This window comes from Chinchilla lanigera, unplaced genomic scaffold (assembly GCF_000276665.1).
Source record: "Chinchilla lanigera isolate Chin_1 unplaced genomic scaffold, ChiLan1.0 scaffold00107, whole genome shotgun sequence".
In the NCBI taxonomy this organism is placed as follows: domain Eukaryota; kingdom Metazoa; phylum Chordata; class Mammalia; order Rodentia; family Chinchillidae; genus Chinchilla; species Chinchilla lanigera.
The window spans coordinates 3816920-3839652 of NW_004955508.1; the positions used below are offsets into that span (position 1 = coordinate 3816920).

Here is a 22733-nt window from a genome sequence, read left to right on the forward strand (position 1 = left end):
ATCTATGTGGGCTGAGGATTGTTTTCTTTTAGGGCTTGAAAAACTTCACTCCAAGCAGGGTTTGTGGTGAGAAGTCTACTGTGATTCTATTGCTTTTTCCTTTATAGGTGGTTTGTTTTTTGCTCTGACAGTTTTTAATATTCTGTTCTTATGTTGAATTTCTGGAATCTTAAATATTATACACCTTGGAGTCAATTTTTTAAAATTATAGCTAATTGGATTTCTATATGCATCACATATGTGTATGTCCAGTTCTTTTTCCCATGCTTGGGAAGTTCTCTCCCATTACTTCTGTGATCAGGTTTTTTTTTTTAATGTCATTTTCACTTTCTCCTGCTTTTTCATTGACTTTGATCAATCTTACATTATTCTTTGCATCATCTAGCAGATGTTGGGTTGATTTTTTTTTTTTTTTTTGGTGGTCCTTTGCTATTTTTAGGAAATCTTTCTTTTCATGATCATTAAACAAAATCCTATCTTCTGTATCTGGTGTTCTGTCTTCACATTGGCTCATTCTGCTGCATACACTTTCAATGGACTTTTTAATATCCTGGGTATCTGCCTGAATCTTTTTCATAGATTCCACCTGTTTCTTATGTTGGCTGTTTGTGGTTTCCATCATTTCCCTAAGCTCCTCTGTTTTTATCTGCATCTGCTCTAGAGTCACTAACCATTTCTTTCATTGTGGTCACCATCTCTATAGTTGTCTGAGAAATTATTTCTGATTTTATTTTTTCTAGAGCTTCATTCGTCTGCTTTGTTACTTCCACTGTTACCACTTGAGAGTCCAGCTGGGTGGCTTTCGAATTGTTCTACCTTATTGCCCCGTGGGTTCACCTTTGGTGAGCTGGATGTCTGGGGTTGCATCTTGCTTCCATGTATTCTCATTTTCTTTTTTTTTTTTTTTTTTTGTCTTAGTTTAACTCCTGCATTGATGCTTATAAATTGCTTATGTCAGTGGCTTTATTTCTAGCCTTTATTTATTTATTTTTTTTTGGTTTTTCTCCGGTACTGGGAACCGAACTCACGACCTTGCGCTTGCAAGGCAGGCGCTTTGCCGCTGAGCTAAATCCCCAGCCCCCTATTTCTAGCCTTTAAAACCCTTAAGAAATGAGTACTTCTAGGAGATGTCTTCCAAGTATAGCTGGCTTTTGGGTTTTGCAAGTTTGTTGCAAGAGCCTACCTCTTCAATTTATTGGGGGTGAGAAGTTGCTGCCTATTTGTCCTAGCCCCTCATTTTTTTGGCTCTGGCCTATATAGTTTATAACCTTTAGGCAGTCTCAGTCTTGGCATACCAGAAAGAACAACTGATTAGGGCAATTACGTCACCTTGGCTAAAGTAGTATAATCAGCAATAGCAATAGCATCAAACAGACTAAAAAAATGACAAGCAAGGCTGGCGAATAAAGGGTTTCGCAAACTTGGGGAAACTGGTGAAGAATACAGGAGAGAAAGAAAAGGAAGAAATAAAAACAAGAACAAAACAGAGCAACAAAAGAAAAACCTAGAAACAATGGTCATACTCATAGAAACAAGAACACAGTTTAGGAAAAACAAAAGGAAAAGAAAAATAAGGAAAAAAAGAAAATGCCCTCTTTGGCGCATATCTCTGTTGTCACTCTTAGAGTGGACAGACAGAGCCCACATCCATGTTGATTAATCCCAACAAGCAAGCTGTAGATTTACCTCATGGTAATGAATAATCCCAGGAAGCCTGCGCATTAATTTTACTGAAGGTCAGGTTGGTTTCTAGCTGTAGGGCTGGAACCTGATTTGTTCAGCCTGTAGCACTCTGTGTGCCTCCTCCCAGTTTGAAGTCAGCTCCTTGACATCCTGCCAATTTGAGCATGGTTCTGTCTCACGCTGATACAGGAAGCCTCTAGATGGAGCCAGCCTGCAGCTGCTCTGAGTTCCAAACTCGGTTGGCCCCTCTTTAAGATGGCTACCTGCCAGTTGCCCTCTCCTTGGGGGGCATTTGAACCCAAATAACTCCCGAGTCACTAAATCCACTGTGTCCACTGCTATGTTCTACTTGTGCATTTCTCCATGGAGGCCTGTGAGGTCGTCAGTAGTCACCATGCTTCTGCAGGTTCAGCACACACCTCCCATGCAGTGAGTCGTGCTCAGGGAGAAAGCACTGCTTGCCGTCTCCTCCTGCATTGAGGTTTCTCCTTTCACTCTCCCTGCAGGCATCAGTTCTCACTTCAGACCCTTGCTGAAGTCTCTTCCTTCTCTTCCTCACGTTGCTATATTCCAGCATCTGGACACCAAATCTCTAAGAGGCTCTTTCTGATGTTTGCCCCATCGCCATCTTCTCTTTAGTTGTGTCCACCCTCCTTTTTTTTTGAGTCAGGATCTCGCCAAGTAGTTCAGGCTGGCCTTGAGTTCACTTTGTAGCCCAGGCTGGTCTCAAACTCACAACAATCCTGCCTCAGCCTCTGGGGTGTTGGGATTACAGGCGTGCACCACCATGCTCGACCAGTGAGTATTAAATACTGCATTTACCTGCGAATGTAAGACTAAGAGTGTGCAAAAAGTTATAAATGAATGTGTGCTCACCACTTTAGGTAGATTAGGTACAAAAACTTAAAAAATGGTGAGATCCCATACAAAAAAGAAACAGTGGCTAGGGATGTAGCTCAGCAGTAGACCTCTTGCTTAGCATGCATGAGGTTCTTGGTTTAACCTCAGCACCCAAAACCAACCAAGCAAAAACAAAAAAGAAGCTAGTGTTTTCAATAATCACACCAGTGGTAATACCAGTAGTAGTATTTCAGACTTGAACATGTAATGCAGAGTAAAGCCATGAGTAACTATGAAACACTAATTCTGTAAATACAGTATTTAAGGATATTGGATTAAGTAAAAAGGATGTATTTTAGCATGTAATTAATATAAAAGTTAGGAATCATCATTTTGCAACCCCATCTCTCCTACCACTGCCCAACTTTAGGACTCATCATTTCTTGCCTGGGCTCTTAGAATAACCTCCCAGCTTGTCTTTCTGTCATTGTTTTTTTGCCCTCTGTAAATTAATCTCCTTTGCAGCAAGAGTTTGAGAATCTTATGTGCCCTCCCACACACACATTTAAATCACTTAGTGGTTTCCCCACGTTGAAGAACAGTCTGTTGTGAACTCCCTGTTCCACAGGGAGTACATCGATGGTGTTTGGGAATGCAGGGAAAAGAAAGTAGATGTCCCTTCCTCATCTCATGCGTTAGAAAAGTGCATGCTCAGTGTGTCTTTTTTCTTGATGTAAACACCACAGTAGAACATGTAGTTTGTCAATAAATGCCACCTTGCTGATGGGATGTTGTAAGATGAAGCCCAGGTTCCCTTGTGCGGCACGTGAGAGCCTGTCCTCTTACCTTTCTCCCTCCTTGTTTGCCTCGCGTTTTATGTTGGGTAACCCTGCTCTTTTGTGTATTTGACCTGTTCTGCCTGTCTGTATGGCTGCCTTGCTGCTGTTGGTTCTCTTGCCTGGTAACCATTCCACCTTCCTTCCAACAGATCATCTGCCCATGGATTAGATTCGATGTTCCTCTTTGTACTTTACACGGGACACTGAATAATTCTGACATGGCACTTACTTTATTATTGGAATTATTTGTCATCGTGTGTCTGTCTGTCTGTCTCTGTTAATCTTCCAAGATCCATACTGAGGGAAAGAATTTTACCTGAGTCTTTGTACTTCTGGTGCCTCACACAGTTCTTAGCATATAACTGAGGCTCATATATTAGTGGAACTACACTGAAACATCCTATTAATGATTAAGTTATCAACGTTTAGGCTTTGGGATTAACCAGACTTAGCTAAAGACTTACATCCAATGTTAATACCAGTGATCTTCAGTTAAAAACGGAGTAGGCCATGATAGCGCACACCTGTAGTGCCAGCCTTCTTGGAGGCAGAGCAGGAGGATTGCAAGTTCAAACCCAGCCTGGACATTTTAGATAGTAAGACTGTGTCTCAAAATAAAACGTGGGCTGAGGATGCAGCTCCAGGTGAAGACCTTTAGTTTATTCCCCATTACCACCTCCCCAAAAATGGTTACAAATTAGGGGTGTAGATCCATGGTATAGTATGCTTAACATTCGTGGAGACCCGGGGTTCAATCCCTGGCCCACCAAAAAAAAAAAAAAAGGAGATATATAAATTGAGAATCCTAGTACTTTAATTTTGGGGAAAAATACTAGTGTACATAATGCACATAGTAAACAAAAGGTAAGTATTAAATGAAAATGTTTTCAGTATTCTAGCTATAGAAGGTCAGGGGTTTTGTCACTTTTGCTGATTTATTTTTGCTGGGTGTAATAAGGTCTGGAATATAACAGTAGCTCATCAGTAAAAGTTTGCTAAATAAATGAATGATGTTTATAGAAGGCACTTTATTAGCCTCTTAAGACAAAAATTAATTTGAAAACATTTTCTTTTTCGTATTCAATTTAAATTTTTACCCCTTGAGGCAAAAACTTGCATTTTTCCTTACAGTTTTGTAAAGGAAGTCTGATAAATAGCAGATACTTTTTTTCATAAAATTTTTTTCTCTTCTAGTAAACGAAGCAAAAAAGGTGATAAAAATGGAAAAGGCTTGAGACATTTTTCAATGAAAGTGTGTGAAAAGGTTCAGCGGAAAGGCACAACGTCGTATAATGAAGTAGCTGATGAGCTGGTGTCGGAGTTCACCAATTCAAATAATCACTTGGCTGCGGACTCGGTAGGTAGATCATGAGCCTGGCATAGAGTGTGATGAGTGATGCTGCTGCTCATCCCTCAGGGTTGTTTGTGGCGTAGATTTGAGGAATCAGGTAAGCTAGGAGCCCTTTACTTGATGTTGTAAATTATATGTTCGGGATTTTTTATTTCTTTTTTGTTGTGATTGGTAAAAAATTATTTTATTATTTATAAAAACAAAGATACCTTTAAAAAATAATTTTGGAGCTAAGCATGGTGGTGCACACACACCTGTAATCCCAACCCTTGGGAGGCTGAGGCAAGAGGATTGCCACAAGTTAAGGGCAGCCCAGGCTACCTAATGAGTTGAAGAACAGCCTGAGCTACATAGCAAGACCCTGTCTCAGAACTATTTGGGGAACTAACTTGAAGACAATGGTGTGCAGTAAGTATAACAACCATTGTTCAGTTCCTATCATCTTGTTTAGTGAAACTCGATATTGTTTCTAATTTTTTTTTATTATTTTTTATTCTCTTTTAAAAATTTTTTAAAAGAATAATTTGGGGGTTTACTGAAGGAGCATCTTTTGTAAATATATATTCAGTCACTTACAGTGACTCCATGTACTTTCTGAACCTTACCTTTTATTCGTTGTCTGAAGTTAACAAGAAAATCTTACTTTTCATTGGAAAAGTTGTTAAAAAAAAAAAAATCCAGTTGTGCAAAATAGCATATAATTTAAAAATATCTCCCTTTTCCAGTTCCCCGTCTGCTTCTCATGGGTAATATTCATTTACTAATTTCTTGAATATAATTCTAGAAATTCCTTATGCATATGCACAATAAAATTTATTCTGTTTTATTTTACATACAAAGTGATCAAGGCCTCATGTTTGCTAGGGAAGCATTCTACCACTGAGCTACCTGCTCAGTCCTTGCTTTGTTTTTGTCTTGTTTTGTCTTTTGAGACAGGGTCTCACTGTGTAGTCCAGGCTAGCCTTGAACTTACAGGGATCCTCCTGCCTCAGCCTCCCAAGTGCTGGGATCGCACTGGTGGTATAGTAGTGAGCACAGCTGCTTTCCAAGTGCTGGGATCACGGCTGTGTGCTACCATACCTAGCTTACTTTATGCACTTTTATTTTTGTTTAGTCATGAAAGTCTTTATGAGTATGACTTTGCCTCTTGAGCACTGATCTATCCCTTTACTATCAATTGTGATATATTATTTTAGATATTCTGTAACTTTAGTTTTAATTCCTGTTTGACCTAAGAACCAACTATGTGAGAAAGCATTCCCACCAGGGGTGGTGGCGCACCCCTGTAATCCCAGCACTTGGAAGGCTGAGGCAGGAGGATCACTGCGAGTTTGAGGCCAGCCTAGGGCTACAGAGTGAGTTAAAGGCCAGCCTGGACTACACAGCAAAACCTTGTCTCGAGAAGCTAAAAAAAAAAAAAAAGCATTCTTATAGTTCCAGGTGTTATTGTTGTTTGTTGCTATATATTGTTTACTTTTATTAACCAAAGAATGTGAGTTAGGCTATTTCTGTTTTGGACTGCATTGAGGTTTCCTTGTGAGCCATCATGCGATGGGTTTTCTCTGTTGTGTTTTGTTTCCTTTAATGTTCTCTGAGGCCCTGAAAAGTGTACAGCATCCTGATTCTGAGTGGAAGCCAAAGTGCTTGCATGAGCTGCAGCCCCTGTGTGATCTCGCCCCCCACCTCGCTGAGCTCTCTTCCCGTGCGCTGTCCGGGTGCTTGGTGCAAGCGCAGTGTGTGTGTCAAGATGGGTCCCCGGCCAGGCCGTCACCTTGCTGGTCCCTTTGCCTGAAACACTCTTTGCCAAGTATCCGAATGGCTTCCCTTCACTCGGATGTCACTACAGTGAGGCATTTCTCTTAGCTCTTTCCAGTGTCTGACATCATAGTTACTGTCCTCTCCCAGCAGCCCTAGGGGATAAACAGTCTTTTTTTCCTGTCTGTTCACTGCTGTTATTTTTCCTATGATTTGGAAGGCTTACAGTCTGAGATCTTTACTTGGTTATCTCGATAGCTTTAGTTAGGTATCACACTGTGTGTGTTGTTTCTTATCACCTGTAGACATCTATTTGTCATGGAAAATAAGGACATTAGTGTACTTACATTTATTCACTTCTTCTACCTTTCTCCTCTACCACAGCATTCTTTTTTTTTTTAGTACTGGGGATCGAACTCAGGACCTTGCACTAGCCAGGCAGGCGCTTGTGCCACTGAGCTGTACCCCAGCCCAACTGCAGCATTCATGTTGGTTATCTTAGTACTAATTGTTAAAAGAATAGTAACACTGTTAGAGTTGTCTTATGCTTTATTTTTTTTGTCTTATGCCTTTAAATAGATTGCATTGCGCGGAAAAGCCTTATTACTACATTACTTAATCTGCTTTATTTTTTGTTTTTTCGTTAGATTTTATTGGTACATTTTGGATATACATAACGATCACATTCATGTAGAGAATTTGTGTCCCTTCCAGTATCAAAAGGAAAAGAAAGCATCAGCATCACTACCTGACTGTCCCTTGTTATTTGTTGTTACATTTTCTCTGTTTCTGCAGTGGCAGGATTTCTAATATATACATTCATTTCTGTAATTTAAATTCCCCACTTATTTAGGTTTAGTTTTATATTTAGATGGAGTCTGTGTTCCATACCACTTGCTCCCCAGTACTAGGGGTTGAACCCAGGACCTTTGCACTGAGCTATGTCACCAGCCCTTGTTTATTCTCCCTAAGTTCTCCAGCCTGGCTGAAGCATGTAATTGTCCTGCCTCAGCCTCCTAGAGTATGGGATTATGGTCATACTACCACGTCCAACCAGCCCCCACCCTTTTTTTTTTTTGTGCTGAGTATTGAACCCAGGGCTTTCCCACTAAGCTATATTCCCAGCCCTTTCTTTCATTTTTTATTTTGAGGTATGGTCTTGCTGAATCACGGTGTTGTTCAAGGTAGGCAAGAACTTGCGATCCTCCTGCCTCAGCCCCACAGAGAACTGCGGTTAGACATGTGCCCCAGGCGTGGTTTAGCCCTTTATTTTGAGGCAGAGTCTTGCTGAGTTGCCCCGGCTTGCCTTGAATTTGCCAGCGTTCCTGTCCAGGCCTCCTCGTAGCTGGGCTTACAGGCTCTTCCCACCGAGCTTGGCTTCCGCCATCCTGAACCAGCACATTTAACTAACTGGGTTTTGCTCTTAGGGACGCCTTGTCCATGGTAAATAAAAGAACTTGTTCTGCCATCTAAGTCATCGCAGTTTCCTTCATTGAAAAAGTCTTGGTACAAAAAAAAAGAAGGAGCGGGAAGGAGGGAGGGAACGGGGGTGCAGCTGAGTGAAACCGGGTGCTTGGTGACACAGTCACTATGTTTTGGTGCGGGTTCCTAGTCCACTGAGAACTGAAAACTATTAGCCGTGAGAATTGGTTCATGGGCCACATTTTAAGAAGCACAGTTTTACCTAGAACTTAAAAGTATGTGTTCTTGATTTTTTTTAAGTCTCAAATCCAGACAATCCAAGCCTTAGAATACCGCCGTTCCTCCTCTCTGAGATGATAACAGATGTATGAGTACTCTGACTGTCATATGTTAGTTTTGTGTATAGTCTGTATTCTGCAAGAAAGACATTTGTAAAATATAGTATTAGTTGAGGTTTATCCACATGTTTACCATTTGTTTTTGGTTTTGTTCTTTTGGTTTATGAGACCAGGTTCTCGCTGTGTAGTGCTGGTTGGACTTGAACTTACTGTGTAGCCCAGGTTGGCCTTGAACTCCCAGTAATCCCCCTGCCTCAGCCTCCTGAGTGCTGGGATTACAAGCATGCGTCATCACACGCAGTGATTTTTATCTTTTGAGTTGTTCTTCATTCTATCCTACATCTCTAGGCTCCCATTTTAAATGTTCTTTCCTCTACCTGAAGAAGTCCTTTTAGTACTTTTTAATGTAGATCTGATGGTACATAATTTTTATTTCTAAGATTATTTTATGTTTTGTATTGTTTAAAGTGTCTTTATTTCATCTTTAATTTTGAAGGATATTTTTGTTGAACATAAAATCCTTTCAGTACTTTGAAGATATTATAACATTATTAACTTAATAATTAATATATGCCTATCTTAATCCTTAAAATTGATCACTCAATAAAAATCTTTTTCAGCAGGCTTATGATCAGAAGAACATTAGGCGAAGAGTTTATGATGCCTTAAATGTGCTAATGGCAATGAACATAATTTCAAAGGAAAAAAAAGAAATCAAATGGATTGGTCTGCCTACCAATTCCGCTCAGGAGTGTCAGACCCTGGAGGTAGGTGAGGGTGTCAGAGTTTGGGTGGTAGTTTGCGTTACTTTACTTCAGAAGCGTTTTGGTTTAGAAATATACCAGTATTCATATAACACTAAAATACTCCCAGTTTATTCATATGTGTTGACATTTTCTTTCAACAACGTAGAGTTTTAAGACTTGGGGCAACTATGGAGGTGCAGTGCAGTTAATTTTATAAACGATGTAATGACTAAATTTGATTTTTGCTGTTTCTTAGATACTCATTTCACTCCACTTAATTCTGAGCACTTGTGTAATACACTTTTGGCAAATAGTGTAATAGAAATATCTTATTCTAGTCAATGTTCTGATGCACAGCGAAGCCGTGTAGGTCAAGCTGGCTGTTTCCTAGGTTGGTTAGTCAGTATTCTGCATGTAACTATGAGAGTTAAACGTAGAGTCTAGAGTCAGTGCCAACAGAATGGCGTCTCAGTTGTGTCTGTCAGAATGGGTGGAATGTTCAGCCTACATCAATCTGGAATCATGTGTGAAACACTTTGAATTCTGTTTACTTTAAACCCTGTGGAAAATCCTTTCCGAATAAGCATGTTCCCTGACTTTTGTTGCTGAATTGGTATGATGTAATTTTACTTTCGTGGCCATAAATGGAGTAAACCAAGGATTAATTACAGCGTTTGGAGAATTAAGGTTGATTTTATGTTTTTGTCAGTCCTTTCTTCCTCCCGGCAAATAAATGATTATTTGGTATTTCATACCTGTGAACAGCTGGAGAAAGCATTCGTTCATCAGAGGTTGCACAATTAATGTTATCATATGCTAAGAGGGAAATGTCTTCCCATTGTCATTTTCTTCCACCTGACAGTAGAATTTATTTGGGCATCATTTAAACTATATTATAGTAACTATATTATCAGTAATATTATATCATATTAACTATATTATCAGTAATATTAAACTGATACTAAAAGCTCACTAAGCAAAAATCTATAACATCTACCGTGTGCTTAATTAATCATAGGTTAAACAAGACAAACTTGACCCTAAAATGAAGACCTCATTCTAACTAGGGAGAGGAAAGATGTAAGAGAGTTTCCAGAAATCTGTGATCACTGTGGCCTGGGGATGTAGGTCAGTGGATGAGTGCTTACTTAGCATGCATGAGGCCCTGGGTTCCACCTCCAGCCCTGGAAAAGAGAGAAAGATGTGATTGTAGCTGTGAAAGAAGCGTGTGTAGATTCTCTAGGAAGAGAGACAAGGGACGTCTCTACCATGGAAATAAACCTGCAGGTAGTCCTGAGGGAGGAGTAGGAGTTCGCCAAGGGGTAAGGGAGGGCGGCCCTTGCAGGCAGAAGCAACTAACAGGTACAGGATGGACGTGGGGCAGCGTGGGCTGGGTGAAGTGTGGCGGCCAGGTTTGCAGGTGGGCTGGGGAGAGAATCGGTGCGACAGCGTCTTTGCCGGTGCAGAGGCCGCTCTGATGTGTGGGTTCATTGCAAGTAACTGAGGGTTAAAGTGTGAAGACGGTGGTCAGAGGGGCTGAGTGGGAATTGGAGTGCAGACCTGAGTAGATAAGGAGCAAGTAGGAAATAATCAAAAGACGAAAAGACAACTTTAAATATCTTAATTGCCTTTATTCTTGACTTCAGGATAGGGCAACACTTTATTGGAAGTATAACAGAATGAGTATTCTGGGCAAAAGAGATTGCTTTTTATAAGCAGGAAAAAAGACTGAAGAAAGAAAACAAAAAGTGAGTTGTCTCCCAGCGCTCAGAAGGCTGAGGCAGGAGGATCGTTGCGAGTTCAAGACCAGTCTGGGCTATGTAGTGAGCTCAAGGCCAGCCTGAACTGCACAGCAAGACCCTGTCTCAAAAAAAAAAAGACAATAATAATAATAATAATAATAATAATAAAGTTACTTCCTCGTAAAGATGAAAACAAAGGGAGACTGCCTTCAGCTGGCCTGTTGGGGACTTAGATGTTCTCTCTCTAGCTTTCTTGAGAGATGAGACAAGCAACATAGTTGTGGCCCGAAACTAAGCACCTGAGCTCCATTTTGATTTGGTGTTGGGCCAGATGCAGCTCGGTCCAAACCAGCAGTCTCCTGTACAAGAAGACAGTGAGAAACTCAAGTGCAAGGAAATTCAGAGCTTAATATCTGTGATCACAACTGTGTAGCCAGTTGTGAGAGTGAGAAAAATAGCAGTTCAAAGCCAGGAGATCTGCCCCACAAGCTCTTTCTTACTATAAGTGGAAAGTGCACTTTAAACAGCAAGGAATCTCTCTTAGCAGCTTTATTCATTAAACTGAAAACTTTGCCAGGTGTGGTAGTTTATGCCTGTAATGCTAGCACTCGGGAGGATCACGGAATTCAAGGCCAGCCTGAGCTAGTAAGCTCAAGGACAATCTGATTTATAGCAAGACCCTGTCTCAAAAAAAAACCTTACCCAAAATCATTAGCTGTTCGTCAAGATTAATTAGGAGAATGTATATAAAATGCTTAGTTGAGTGCTGGAACATAGAATAAGTATAAATTAAATGCTTCTATTGACTTTGATAAGAAATAGGCCAGGTGTGGTTGTGCATGCCTGTAATCCCAGCACTCAGGAGGTTGAAGCAGGAGGATCGTTGTGAGTTCAAGACCAGCCTGGGCTACAAAGTGAGCTCAAGGCCAGCCTGAACTGCATAGCGAGACCCTGTCTCAAAAAGACTTCACCCAAAAAAGACATAATAATAATAATAATAATAATAATAATAATAATAGCGCCAAGTGTTGCACACCAAGTGTAGTCACTATCACTTAGCCATGGGAAATACATTCCCTACAAACGCGTGCCTGGCTGATTTCATTGTTGTGTTGTGTAAGCATCCTAAGACAGACTTAGGAAACCCGAATGGCGTGGGCTCGTGACTCAGACTGGCCTCTTAGGCTGTGTGAGGCCGCTGCCAGCATGACATGGCATACTTTTTTATAAGGAGGCTCATAGTCTAAAATAATGATTAAAAAGTAGAGTGAAGGGCCGGGGATATAGCTCAGTGGCATAAGCACCTGCCTGGCAAGTACAAGGTCCTGAGTTTGATTCCCGGTACCAAAAAGGAAAAAAAAGTAGAGTGGGTACATAAGCCGCCAAGGTAGTAATTTATGGTCAAGCACTATGTACTGTACATAATCGTATGTGCTCTTTCATGCGACTCGCAGGGAAGTTGACTTCGTTTACACCAGAGGCACCACAAACACATGGGTGACGCTTCGTGCTGGTGTCACTATGAAATAGGAGATTCTAGGTCCGTTACACTCTTACAGGACCGCCTTCATACACAGGGTAATCAAAGTACAGGGTGGATACTTAGAAATTTATTACAGCAAAAGACAAGGTACTGTCCTCACTGGGAACGTCATTGTCCCGTCTGAACTCAACCATCTCATCATTCTTAGCCATTTCTGAAGCGGTTCTGTAAGTCCTCTTCCGTGAGTGTCTTTTTTTTTTTTTTTGGTTTTGGTTTTGGTTTTTTTCCAGTATCAGGAATCGAACTCAATGACCTTGTGTTTGCCAGGCAGGCGCTGTGCTGCTGAGCTAAACCCCAGCCCCCCTCCGTGAGTGTCTTTAAGAGATGTGATCAGAAATCCCGTGAATGTTGTTGCTGAGTGCCAGCCAGCACGGCGGGCCCTCCTCTAGTGTAGTCACTGGGTCTGGCTTCTCCCCAAAGTCAAAAGGACCATGAAACGTGAACGTTTTAAATCGATTCAGAATATCAAGGCAGCCACAACAGCGCAAATAAAGCCAGAAGAGAGCACCTCCGGAACTGCTTCGGAGAAGGGCGGCAGTGGGGGGACAAGTGTGTTTGAAGCAAGGGGAGGATTTTGATGGGAGTTCTTGTCCCCGTGTCTTTCACTGGGATCAGTTTTTTTTTTAGTTTTAAGTATCCACCCTATTTTTCAGCCCCGCCTCATCTCTAGCCGTCCCTGCAGTGTCGTTGCGCACTCGTGCCTGTTGGTTCAGTGGGTGGGTTTCTTCCGCGAGGACTGTGGCCCCGGTTCTGTTGTGCCTGCTTCCCTACCCCAGCCCTTCCCCTCAAATGGGGGGGGGGTTGCTTTATCCAGCTGTCAAAGTAGATTGAGTTTCTCTAAGGAAAATTCTTGATATCTTAGAATAAGTGTCTGAAAATGGAGTGGTGCTTTGTATTATGTTATAACTTATATTTTAAAGATAGAGAAGCAGAGGCGGATAGAACGGATAAAGCAGAAGCGGGCCCAGCTGCAAGAACTTCTCCTACAGGTAAATGCCGCGTGCTGTCCCTTACCTTCCGTGCCTGTATTTTTCTTCCTCACTTGCTTTGAAGGTCGGTGTGTTTTGTAATCAGGAGCCTGTCCCAGCCTTAGCCATTGCCGTAGGTCCTCCTCCAGGTCCCTTTCGGTGTCAGCCGTACTCCAAACATAACCCGTCAGAGCCTCCTGTTTCATCCTTAGAATATCTGCAGTGCTAGGTAACTTTTAGGTGCTTGAAGTAAAATAATCAAATCCATCTGTAATCAGTGAACGACAGAATGACTGGATAAGCTTCATAGAAATACGTAAACGTAAAATGCATTTCTGCTTAACAGAAGTGAATTGCACACTGACCCCTAGCACAGAAGGGAGGGAGGGAGGGAAGAGAGCAGGCTACGCAGGGTGCGTGCCTGTAACCTGAGGTAGGAGGATCGCAGGTCCGAGCCCGGCCTGATCAGTTCGTCAGCCTGGGGAGAAATTACTGTAGAAGGACTGAGGGTGTGTAGCTCAGTGGGAAGGCCCTGAGTTCAGTCCCCAGTACCACCAAGAGAAAAGAAGAAAAAGAAAGGAATTTTGTAGTTTAAAAAAATCTCTCTGGTCCTGAGTTCGAGTCCCAGTACCAAAAAAAAAAAATTTTTTTTCCCCCGGTACCAGGAATTAAACTCACGACCTCAAGCTTGCCAGGCAGGCGCTCTGCCGCTGAGCTAAATCCCCTGCCCAAAAAAATTTTTCTAAAAAATCTCTGTTTATACTTTTTGGGATAATTGCTTACAACTTGGGTAACTTTTCAGAAGTATTATAGAACCTTTGAATAAACTCATACAAGGGTAAATCACAAGGTAGACAGGTTTTTTTGTTGTAGTTTTAATTGCAGTTGGTATAAAAATTTATTTCCAGCAGCAAGTACAGTTTGGCCATTTTCAGTCTAAACACACAGACTTTGTGTGATGAGCTAGAAAGACTTTATCCTTCTGCTTTCTCAGGAAGATGTCTTTATATGAAGACATTTACCGTCAGACACATATTTGATTTGAATAACTGTAGTTCCTATTTAATTTTTGATGCAATATGCTTTTCAGAACCAAAGGTACCAAAACATTAGCAGATACCCTACCAGCTTTATTTTTTCAATACTTACTTTGTCCAGTGGTCAGAATATGTTGTGTTCTTAAGTGTCAAATGTCATGGGTAATTGTTTCTCACTTTCTAGATGATTGTGTTTTCTTTCTTTTTTTTTTCTTTTGGTACCAGGAATCAAACTCACGGCCTCGCACTTGCCAGGCAGGCACTTGCACCACTGAGCTACATCCCTGGCTTTTTTTTGTCTTTTTGAGAGAGCGTCTCACTATGCAGTTCAGGCTGGCCTTGAGCTCACTTTGTAGCCCAGGCTGGTCTCAAACTCGAAATGAGCCTCCTGCCTCAGCCTCCCAGGTGCTGGGATTACAGGCATGTGCCACCACGCCTGGCAAGATGCTTGTATTTTCTTTGGGGTTTTGTTTTTTCACCTTCATGTACAAATCAGAGAGTAGGAGATACTCAGTTTTCTAGGAGCCTGGGGATGCTCTGCAAGAAGAAAGAGGGAGGGAGGCAGGCACTGCAAACACAGGAGCCTCCCGAGCAGTGGCTTTTTTCCTCCTGCACTCTGTGCCTGGCTCTCAGACTGAGCCTCGGAGAGCACGCACTTTTTTTCCTGGTAAGGTTTTGTTAACTGCTTAGAAGAGAGTATTCTGTCGGGCCTGGTGGTACACACCTGTAATCCCAACACTCAGGAGGCTGAGGCAGGAGGATCATTTTGATTTCAAGCCCAACCTGGGCCACAAAGTGAGCACAAGGCCAGCCTGAACTACATAGCGAGGCCCTGTTTCAAAAAGAAAGAAGAGAGTATTCTGCTGCTTTAGGAAAAAAGTTGAGAGCCGAGTTCATTGCTGTGCTACCATCTGGAATTCTGCTGGGGCTCCTCCTTCAACTCTCCCGCTGCCCTCTTATTCCCTGGCTGCCCCTGTGTTGCCCTTAACCCTGCACAGCAAGCTGCAGCATCCCCCACCCAGCCCGAGGCTCTCAATCCTGTGTTAGGGTTTCCTTGGTAGCTCCTCAGACCGTCATGGAGCATTCTGGAGTGTGGGGTGCTTTTTGCCATCCTTTTCTTTAAGCTCCCTGTTCATCAGCATGCCTGTAATGATCTGTTTGTGTATCAGAGAGAATGGTCTGGGCAAGCTTGCTCTCGTGCAAGCAGGACTTTCACATCCCTAGGTGAGCAGCACAAAGAATGAAGTTGAATATTTTTTCTCTGGTTGTGTAGGGAAGATTGTACTTCTGTTTAAATCCTAAATTTCTTCTGCTGCCCCTCAAGCCAAATACTGTGTTTGTGAATTTCAACTTGGAAACAACCTGTCCCCAAACGTAGAGACAGCTTGCTCCAAACACTAAGCTGAAACGAGAAGTGTTACTGAAAGCAACAACTTCTCACAGACACACAGCTTATTTCCTTCTGATATCTCGTTTTTCTTCCTTTGATCAAGTAGATTTATAAAGTTGTACGTCGTAGCTGGGCCTGGTGGCACACGTCAATAGCTCCAGCTACTTAGGAGCCTGAGGCAGGAATGTCCCAAATTTGAGACTAGCCTGAACAGCTTAGGAGATCCCTTCTCAAAATGAAAAATAAAAAGGGCCGGGGGTGTACCTTGGTTGTAGAGCGCCTCTGGCATCCATCCCCAGTGTGGGAAGTGGGAAGTGTTCATGAAGTTGTCATAGAAAATAAAATTAACTAGTTGTTCCTGAACACTAATTATTTGCTGTAGCTAAGCTAATTCGATTTTTTAAGTAAATTCCTAACTCACGAATGTCACGTGACAGAGGAATCTACTACCTGTATGCCACTGCCTCCCTTTTATCCTTCATAACGCGGGCAAAGAGGAGTAGTTTACATAAACTGTACCTATAGACAAGCTACATGCCCTATTTTGTTCCTCCCAGACCTTGAATCTTTTCCAGAACTGAACATGGCTGAAGCTAGTTAGCCTCTGAAATCAATGTTAATGAGTCTGAAAGAGGAGAAGGTAAAGGAAGTTAATCAAAGGGCAACAAATTATTCCAGTGAAATTGGGAGGTGATTTTTCTTTTTGCTATTAAAATAACGGCTGAGGCTAGGTGTGGTAGTGCATGCCTGCAGTCCCAGCACTCAGGAGGCTGACAGTAAGATCGCTGTCAGTTCAAGGCCAGCCTGGGCTACATAGTGAGACCCAGTCTCAGTCAGTCAGTCAGTAAAACAGTCTGAATGTGGTGGTGCATGCCTCTACTTCCACTCCTCAGGAGGCTGAGGCAGGAAGATCATTGCAAGTTTGAGGCCATCTTGGGCTGCATAGTGAGTTCAAGGCCAGCCTGAACTGCTAGTGCGATCCTGTCTTAAAAAACAACAGAAAAATGCATTGGAGGGACGTACTGTGGAGCTCAATTGTAGAGTGTGTGTCTACCATGTGTGATACCTGGGCTCCAGCATCATCACCACAAAAGACAAAATAATTTGTTTTTAGTGCTCTCTTCGTCTGAAAAGCCTTTGGTGCTATTAAATATACACAGTCTTACACAGTACATTACCTGTAAGGACCTGGAGCCAGGAGTGGAGGTGCATGTCTGTAATCCAGCCCTCTAGGAGGGTAAGGCCAGAGGAACAGGTTCAAGCCCCGTACGGGCAGGGGGTGTAGCTCAGTGGAAAGTCTCAGCATCCATCTCTAAGACCAAATACATATATTAGTGTTAGTATTATTGCATCTGTATGGAATTTCCCTTGCCACTGTTCACATCCTACCATGCCTGTAGGGCGGTGTCGGCAAGCCTGTGCCACTCGAGCTGCAGCGAGCAGGAAGGCCCCTCCCTGTCGGCACACGAGCCAAGTCGCCCCAGGAGCTGAGCAGCAGATACTCAGCTTTAGTTGCAGCTTTGGCACTTCGCAATCAGTAAATGGGTTTGGGTTGCGGTTTGGGGTGTCCAAAAGGTTCGCTCTCACTGCTCTGGGGCCACGAAGCCAGGCAAGGATGGGAAGAGCCCCCCGGATGTGCACTCCCGCAGAGGGGAGAGAAGCTGGGCAGAAGTGCTCGCTTGCTTTCTCCCAGTTCCGGGGCTTAAACACACCTTGCCCGCACGAGTAAGTGAATTAAGCAATAAGTATAAGCCAATTTGAATTTGGAAACAAAATAATAGAGAAGTGTAATAAAAATAAAAGTGTCAATCATTAGGGAGTGTTTGGTACTGACGTGGTTTTCAGTACACATTTGCCGTACATGTTTCATTCCTTGCGTGGAGGTGGTCCATGCACATAACACATCTTTTTTTTCTTTTTTTTTTTTTTTTTGGTACCAGGAATCGAATTCAGGACCATGAGCTTGCCAGGCAGGCGTGTGTGCCGCTGAGCTATATCCCTGGCCCAAACCCCCTTTTCTTATATTTTGCTCTTTATTTACAATTTGGGCTCTTGTGTAAGAGAAACCACAGGATATTTATGCTTGTGTGTCTGATTGATTTCACTTTATGGTCTAAGGTGCAGCCTGCAGATGACTCAGGTTTGTCTTTATGGCAGAGCAGTTCTCTGTTGTGTTATAGTGACCGATATTGATAGTATTGATAGTGGATTTTTGGCTGCGCCATTAGGGCCAGAATAAATTTGAGCCGATTGTGTTTTATTGATTTTAAGAGTAAATGTTCACTTTTTAGGGAGATAGTGTGCAGCCATTTTAAGATTAGAATTTTTTTTTCCAATACTGGGCTTGAATTTATGATGCTCCGACCTTACCATCCCAGAGCGCTGGGCTTACAGGCACCTGTCACCAGGCCCGACTGAGATAATAGCATTCTTAATGCAACGTTAGTTACGGCCCAGAACCTGAAATAAACACACCTGGGCATAACAGTTGAAAATAACCTGAAATCTCACTACTGGGTGAGAAGATACAACAAGCTAATAAAAGGAATGAATGGTTCTAAGTTCAAGTTTTTCTAAAACCATTGTGTTTCATGAGCACATAAAAAAAGTGCACTACATACGGTCCTCCCAGCTGTGAAATTTTATAATACATTTTCCTTATTGAAAAAGAGCCAGTATTGTAAAAGGTCACTTTATTTGGATCTTGAGGCAGGAGGATCCCTGTGAGTTCCAGACCAGCCTGCATGCATAGCAAGACCCTGTCTCCAACCAACAAAAAAAGGTTATGTTTGACCCTAAACTCTTTGGAAGCAGTTGGGCACGCGCACTTGGTGTTGCTGTCACTCTCTGTGTCGCTGGACCCCTCAGATCTGTGAGATCCCGTTTCTGTGGGTGATGAAAACCAGGGGCCCCATTATTTACATGAGGATCATGATCAGTATCATGTGTGTGTATGTTTCTCCCCTTGAAATGTATTTATCTTTTTTCTAAAGTGCGTAATTTTTGTGCAGTAGTGTAAGTGGACTGCCCTTTTAAATTCTCTAATTTTAAACTATATTTAAATATATTCATTTAAATTCCAACTCACTTATCTACGTTAAATCACCATTTTCTTTTTGTTGAACATTACAGCAAATTGCTTTCAAAAACCTGGTACAGAGAAATCGACAAAATGAACAGCAAAACCAGGGCCCTCCAGCGCTGAACTCCACCATTCAGCTGCCGTTTATAATCATCAATACCAGCAGAAAGACAGTTATAGACTGCAGCATCTCCAGTGACAAGTGAGTAGGGGCCGGAGTCAGGGCGTCCTGCCCTTCCCTTAGTGCTCAGATCACCTGCGTAAGAGAGATGGCGCCCTCCGGGCTGGCTTCCATGGAGCGGGCACTGCCGTGGGCTAGTGTGACCCCATCACTCACCTGCTGTCTCCGATCCTGGCCCAGTCCCAGTTCTGTGCCACGCACTCTGCCGCCTGTGATGTGTGTGTCATAACCCATGGTGTGAGATGCCACGTGTGTGCTAATTTTGAGCGAGCAACTGCAGTAAGCTAGACGTCACTGAGGGTTTAGGACAAGGTAGGTTACTGGTGATCACTATCATAGTTTATTACTAGATCAACAGGTGGCATTAAACCGTCATTTCTCTGTTCTATATATCATAGTCACGTGTGCTTTTCCTTAGTAATGAATTGACGTGAAGGTGCTAGGCATTTTCCTTTCGTCTTTACAGTTTTTTTATGTTTTAATTAAAATTGATGCTAGGGCTGGGGATTTAGCTCAGCGGCAAAGCGCCTGCCTGGCAAGTGCAAGGTCGTGAGTTCGGTTCCCAGTACCGGGAAAAAAAAAAAAAAAAAATTGATGCTAGTCGTCATCATAGCAAGAGAAAATAATTCCTCTGAAATTTATTTTACCTTTCATGAAAACCAGTGGTCTTCAGGCCATGCCCAGTACTGTGAGACTTCTGTGTCTTCCCAACCCTTGCAAGGACTGAGTGAGGTGATTCCTGAAGGGTCTGACTCCAGGCAGGCACTTTATAAATGTCAGCTGTTACTACAAGAAGTCAGCAGTAGAGGACTCTGTTAGGAATGATGTCAGTGTCATGGCGTGCCCAGGACTGCCTCGTGAGACAGAAGCTTCTCTGCTAGCGTTGCTTCCCCCGTCCAGCTCTATCACACCAGGACTCTGGGTCTCTTAAAAAGAGGATACCTGCATGTGCATACACATGTGCACACACGGAACACACGAGAAAAAGAGAGAAACACAGTGAGGAGGAGTTTCAAAAATATTTGACACTTACAAACTAATAAATAGTAGAGACTGCGGAAGCTGTGAAGTCAGCCAGATCTGTTTTTCGAGTTTTTTGGCCATCTGAGGTCTTGTTCCTTCCTCCACACACATAAGAATTACAGGGCCGCCAAAAAACGAAAATGAATCAAAAACAGCCTGGCGTGGTGGCGCAGGCCTGTAATCCCACCACTTGGAAAGCTGAGGCAGGAGGATCGTTGCAAGTTCGAGACCAGTCTGGTCTGGGTACAAAGTGAGCTCAAGGCCAGTCTGAACTGCATAGTGAGACCCTGTCTCAAAAAAACAAAACAAAACAAAACAAAACAAAACAAGGATTACAGGGCCGGGGATATAGCTCAGCCCCCCTGGCAGGTACAAGGTCGTGAGTTTGATTCCTGGTACCAAAAAAGGAAATAAGAATTACAGCCAGGCATGATGGCACATGCCTGTAATCTCAGCACTTGGGAGGCTGAGTCAGGAGGATCACTGCAAGTTTGTGGGCAGCCTGGACTACATAGTGAGTTCAAGGCCAGCCCGAACTACATAGCAAGACCATCTCAAAAAACCAAAAAAATAAAGTAAGAATTACAGTATTTTACCTTGCCAGTTTAGAAAAACCATAGATAAATTTATACAGGATTCAGAGCAGTGGTCAGCAAATGTTACATGTCTGAATTATTATTCATGAGCTTACAAATTCTTTGCAGAAACCTGTATCTAAGGGAACTATTAACATCTGTTTAGGAAGTATCCCCAAAACTTCACCTTGTAGTTACTCTGCAAAGTTTACTTATGTGGGAGATTATAAAATTCGTTTCCTAGGGCTAATCTTTAAAGTCAACAACAGGTATCAAGAAACTCTGAAACTGTTGGCCTGGAGGACTGCGGACACTGTTTTCCCAGACCAGAATCTGTGGAGCGCTGTGCCGTGGGTGGCCCCTGACGCATGCCCTGCCCGGCTGCTCTGCGTGGGGCAGCTTGCACACTCGTTGCCAGAGGTGGCTGCGCGGTCCCTGCTGCCCGCTACTTAGGAGATGCAGTCCTCCCCTTAATTAGGAGACTTTCCCACAGTGAGGGTTAAGTTTGCAAAGCCATCTGCTTTTAGCACATGCGTGAAATCATCTCTTTGGCGAAGAATGCACTTCAGATTTTTTTCCTAAAAACTTACTGATGTACTTCATTCATATACGTTAGGATATTTAAACATCTTAGTTTGCTTAATTGTGAAGTTTTTCCCTGACCTGAGATACCTGTTATAAAACATTTCACACTCACATGAATTTAATGGAGATTCCACAGCAAGGTAAAAGCTGCACCTGGCAGCAAGGTAAAAGCTGCCCCTTCAGAGCCAAGGCCATGATGAAGGCGTCACAGGCCCTGCAGGGGACCCGGAGGTCTGCGTCTTCTCCGTTCTTGTGTCGGGCAGCTGAGCGCCCAGACCGGGCGCTTAAGACCATGTGGCAGTGCGCTGCATACGTGTTACACGTAACACTTTTTCTTAAAAACATTTTGCTACTTGTCTTTCACGAGGGGATTGAAGTGTTGGTTTAGTTCGTTGTCTCTCACTTAACCCAGGCATACTGGTATGTGCCTATAGTCCCAGGTACTTGGGATTGAGGTAGGAGGATCGCACGGGCCCAGGAATTTGAGAACAGCCTGGGCAGCATAGCAGGCCAGATCATATCACAAACAAAACAAAACAGATCTTCTGTTTGTGGTTAGCTAAAGTGTTCTGTAGTGAACACTTGACTCATGAAGATGAAGTAAGCCTTCAAAATATGTTTTCCTCACAGCTAATAACCAGCTAGAGTGTGGATACCACATCAAACTAAAGTGACTTCTGTTTTGTTTTGTACCAGGGGTTGAACCCAGGGCCTTTCCACTGAGCTACATCCCTGGCCATTTTATGTGTTTTTGATCCTGAGACATGGTCTCACTAGGAAGCTAAATTGCCCAGTCTGGCTTGAACTTCTCCTGCCTCAGCCTCCCAGAGTACAGTTGCTTTTGTGACAAAACTATAGACAGCTTTGAAAAGCCTTGGGTTTAGAACAAAGCTTCTGTCTCCTGTTTGCCAACAACATTAGGACTAAAATGCATGGATTTAAGCAGGGCATGGTGGTACATGCCTGTAATCCTAGCACTCAAAAGTCTGAGGCAGGAGGATCGCTGCCAGTTCGAGGTCAGCCTGGGCCACATCATAAAGTCTGAGGCCAGCCTGAACAAGACAGTAAGACTCTGTCTCAAAAACAAAAACAAAACCAAAAACATGTGGACTTCTGCCGTCTGTCTCAGGAAAGCTGTTTTAATTGGAAATGGATTACCTGAAAGGTCATTCCCCTGAACACAACAGAGGGACTCCGTGCTCTGAGTGGTGACAGTGTCTAGTACCGTGGCTGAGGTTAGGCATCCGTTCTCTGAAAGTGCAGGGTCTAGAACCATTCCGATGTCTCCAGTACCACTGAACGCCTCGTCTTTGCTTTGCTTTGCTCTGCAGGTTTGAGTATCTTTTTAACTTTGACAACACCTTTGAGATCCACGATGACATTGAAGTGCTGAAGCGCATGGGCATGTCCTTCGGCCTGGAGTCCGGCAAGTGCTCCCTGGAGGACCTGAAGCTCGCTAAATCGCTGGTGCCAAAGGCTTTAGAAAGTTATATCACAGGTACGTCCCCCGCGCGGGCCTTGCTGCCCCTGAGCAAAGGGCAGAGCTGAGCTTGTTGAGAGAGCTACAGAATTTGAGCAAATCTGTGCTTGCATCACCAAATTGAAATTTGTAGCATTTGTATAATAAAGTCAG

At 42.9% G+C, this 22733-nt stretch overlaps 1 protein-coding gene and 1 long non-coding RNA gene across 8 annotated transcripts in view; one reads left to right on the plus strand and one right to left on the minus strand.

Annotated features, from left to right (window-relative positions):
• Positions 1-22733, plus strand: part of Tfdp2 (transcription factor Dp-2 (E2F dimerization partner 2)) — a 121929-nt gene that overhangs the window by 94508 nt on the left and 4688 nt on the right. For all 7 annotated transcript variants that reach the window (XM_005407749.2, XM_013506254.1, XM_013506257.1 and 4 more), the window contains 5 exons: positions 4557-4719; positions 8849-8995; positions 13180-13248; positions 18787-18938; positions 22432-22598. In XM_005407749.2, coding sequence (XP_005407806.1) covers positions 4557-4719; positions 8849-8995; positions 13180-13248; positions 18787-18938; positions 22432-22598 — 698 coding nt within the window. The remainder of the gene's footprint in view (positions 1-4556; positions 4720-8848; positions 8996-13179; positions 13249-18786; positions 18939-22431; positions 22599-22733) is intronic.
• LOC106146964 lies at positions 13263-20120 on the minus strand. The gene is made up of 3 exons (XR_001231643.1): positions 19565-20120; positions 16833-16966; positions 13263-13495 (listed from the first exon to the last, which is right to left on the minus strand). It is a non-coding gene; the product is annotated as an uncharacterized LOC106146964 (long non-coding RNA).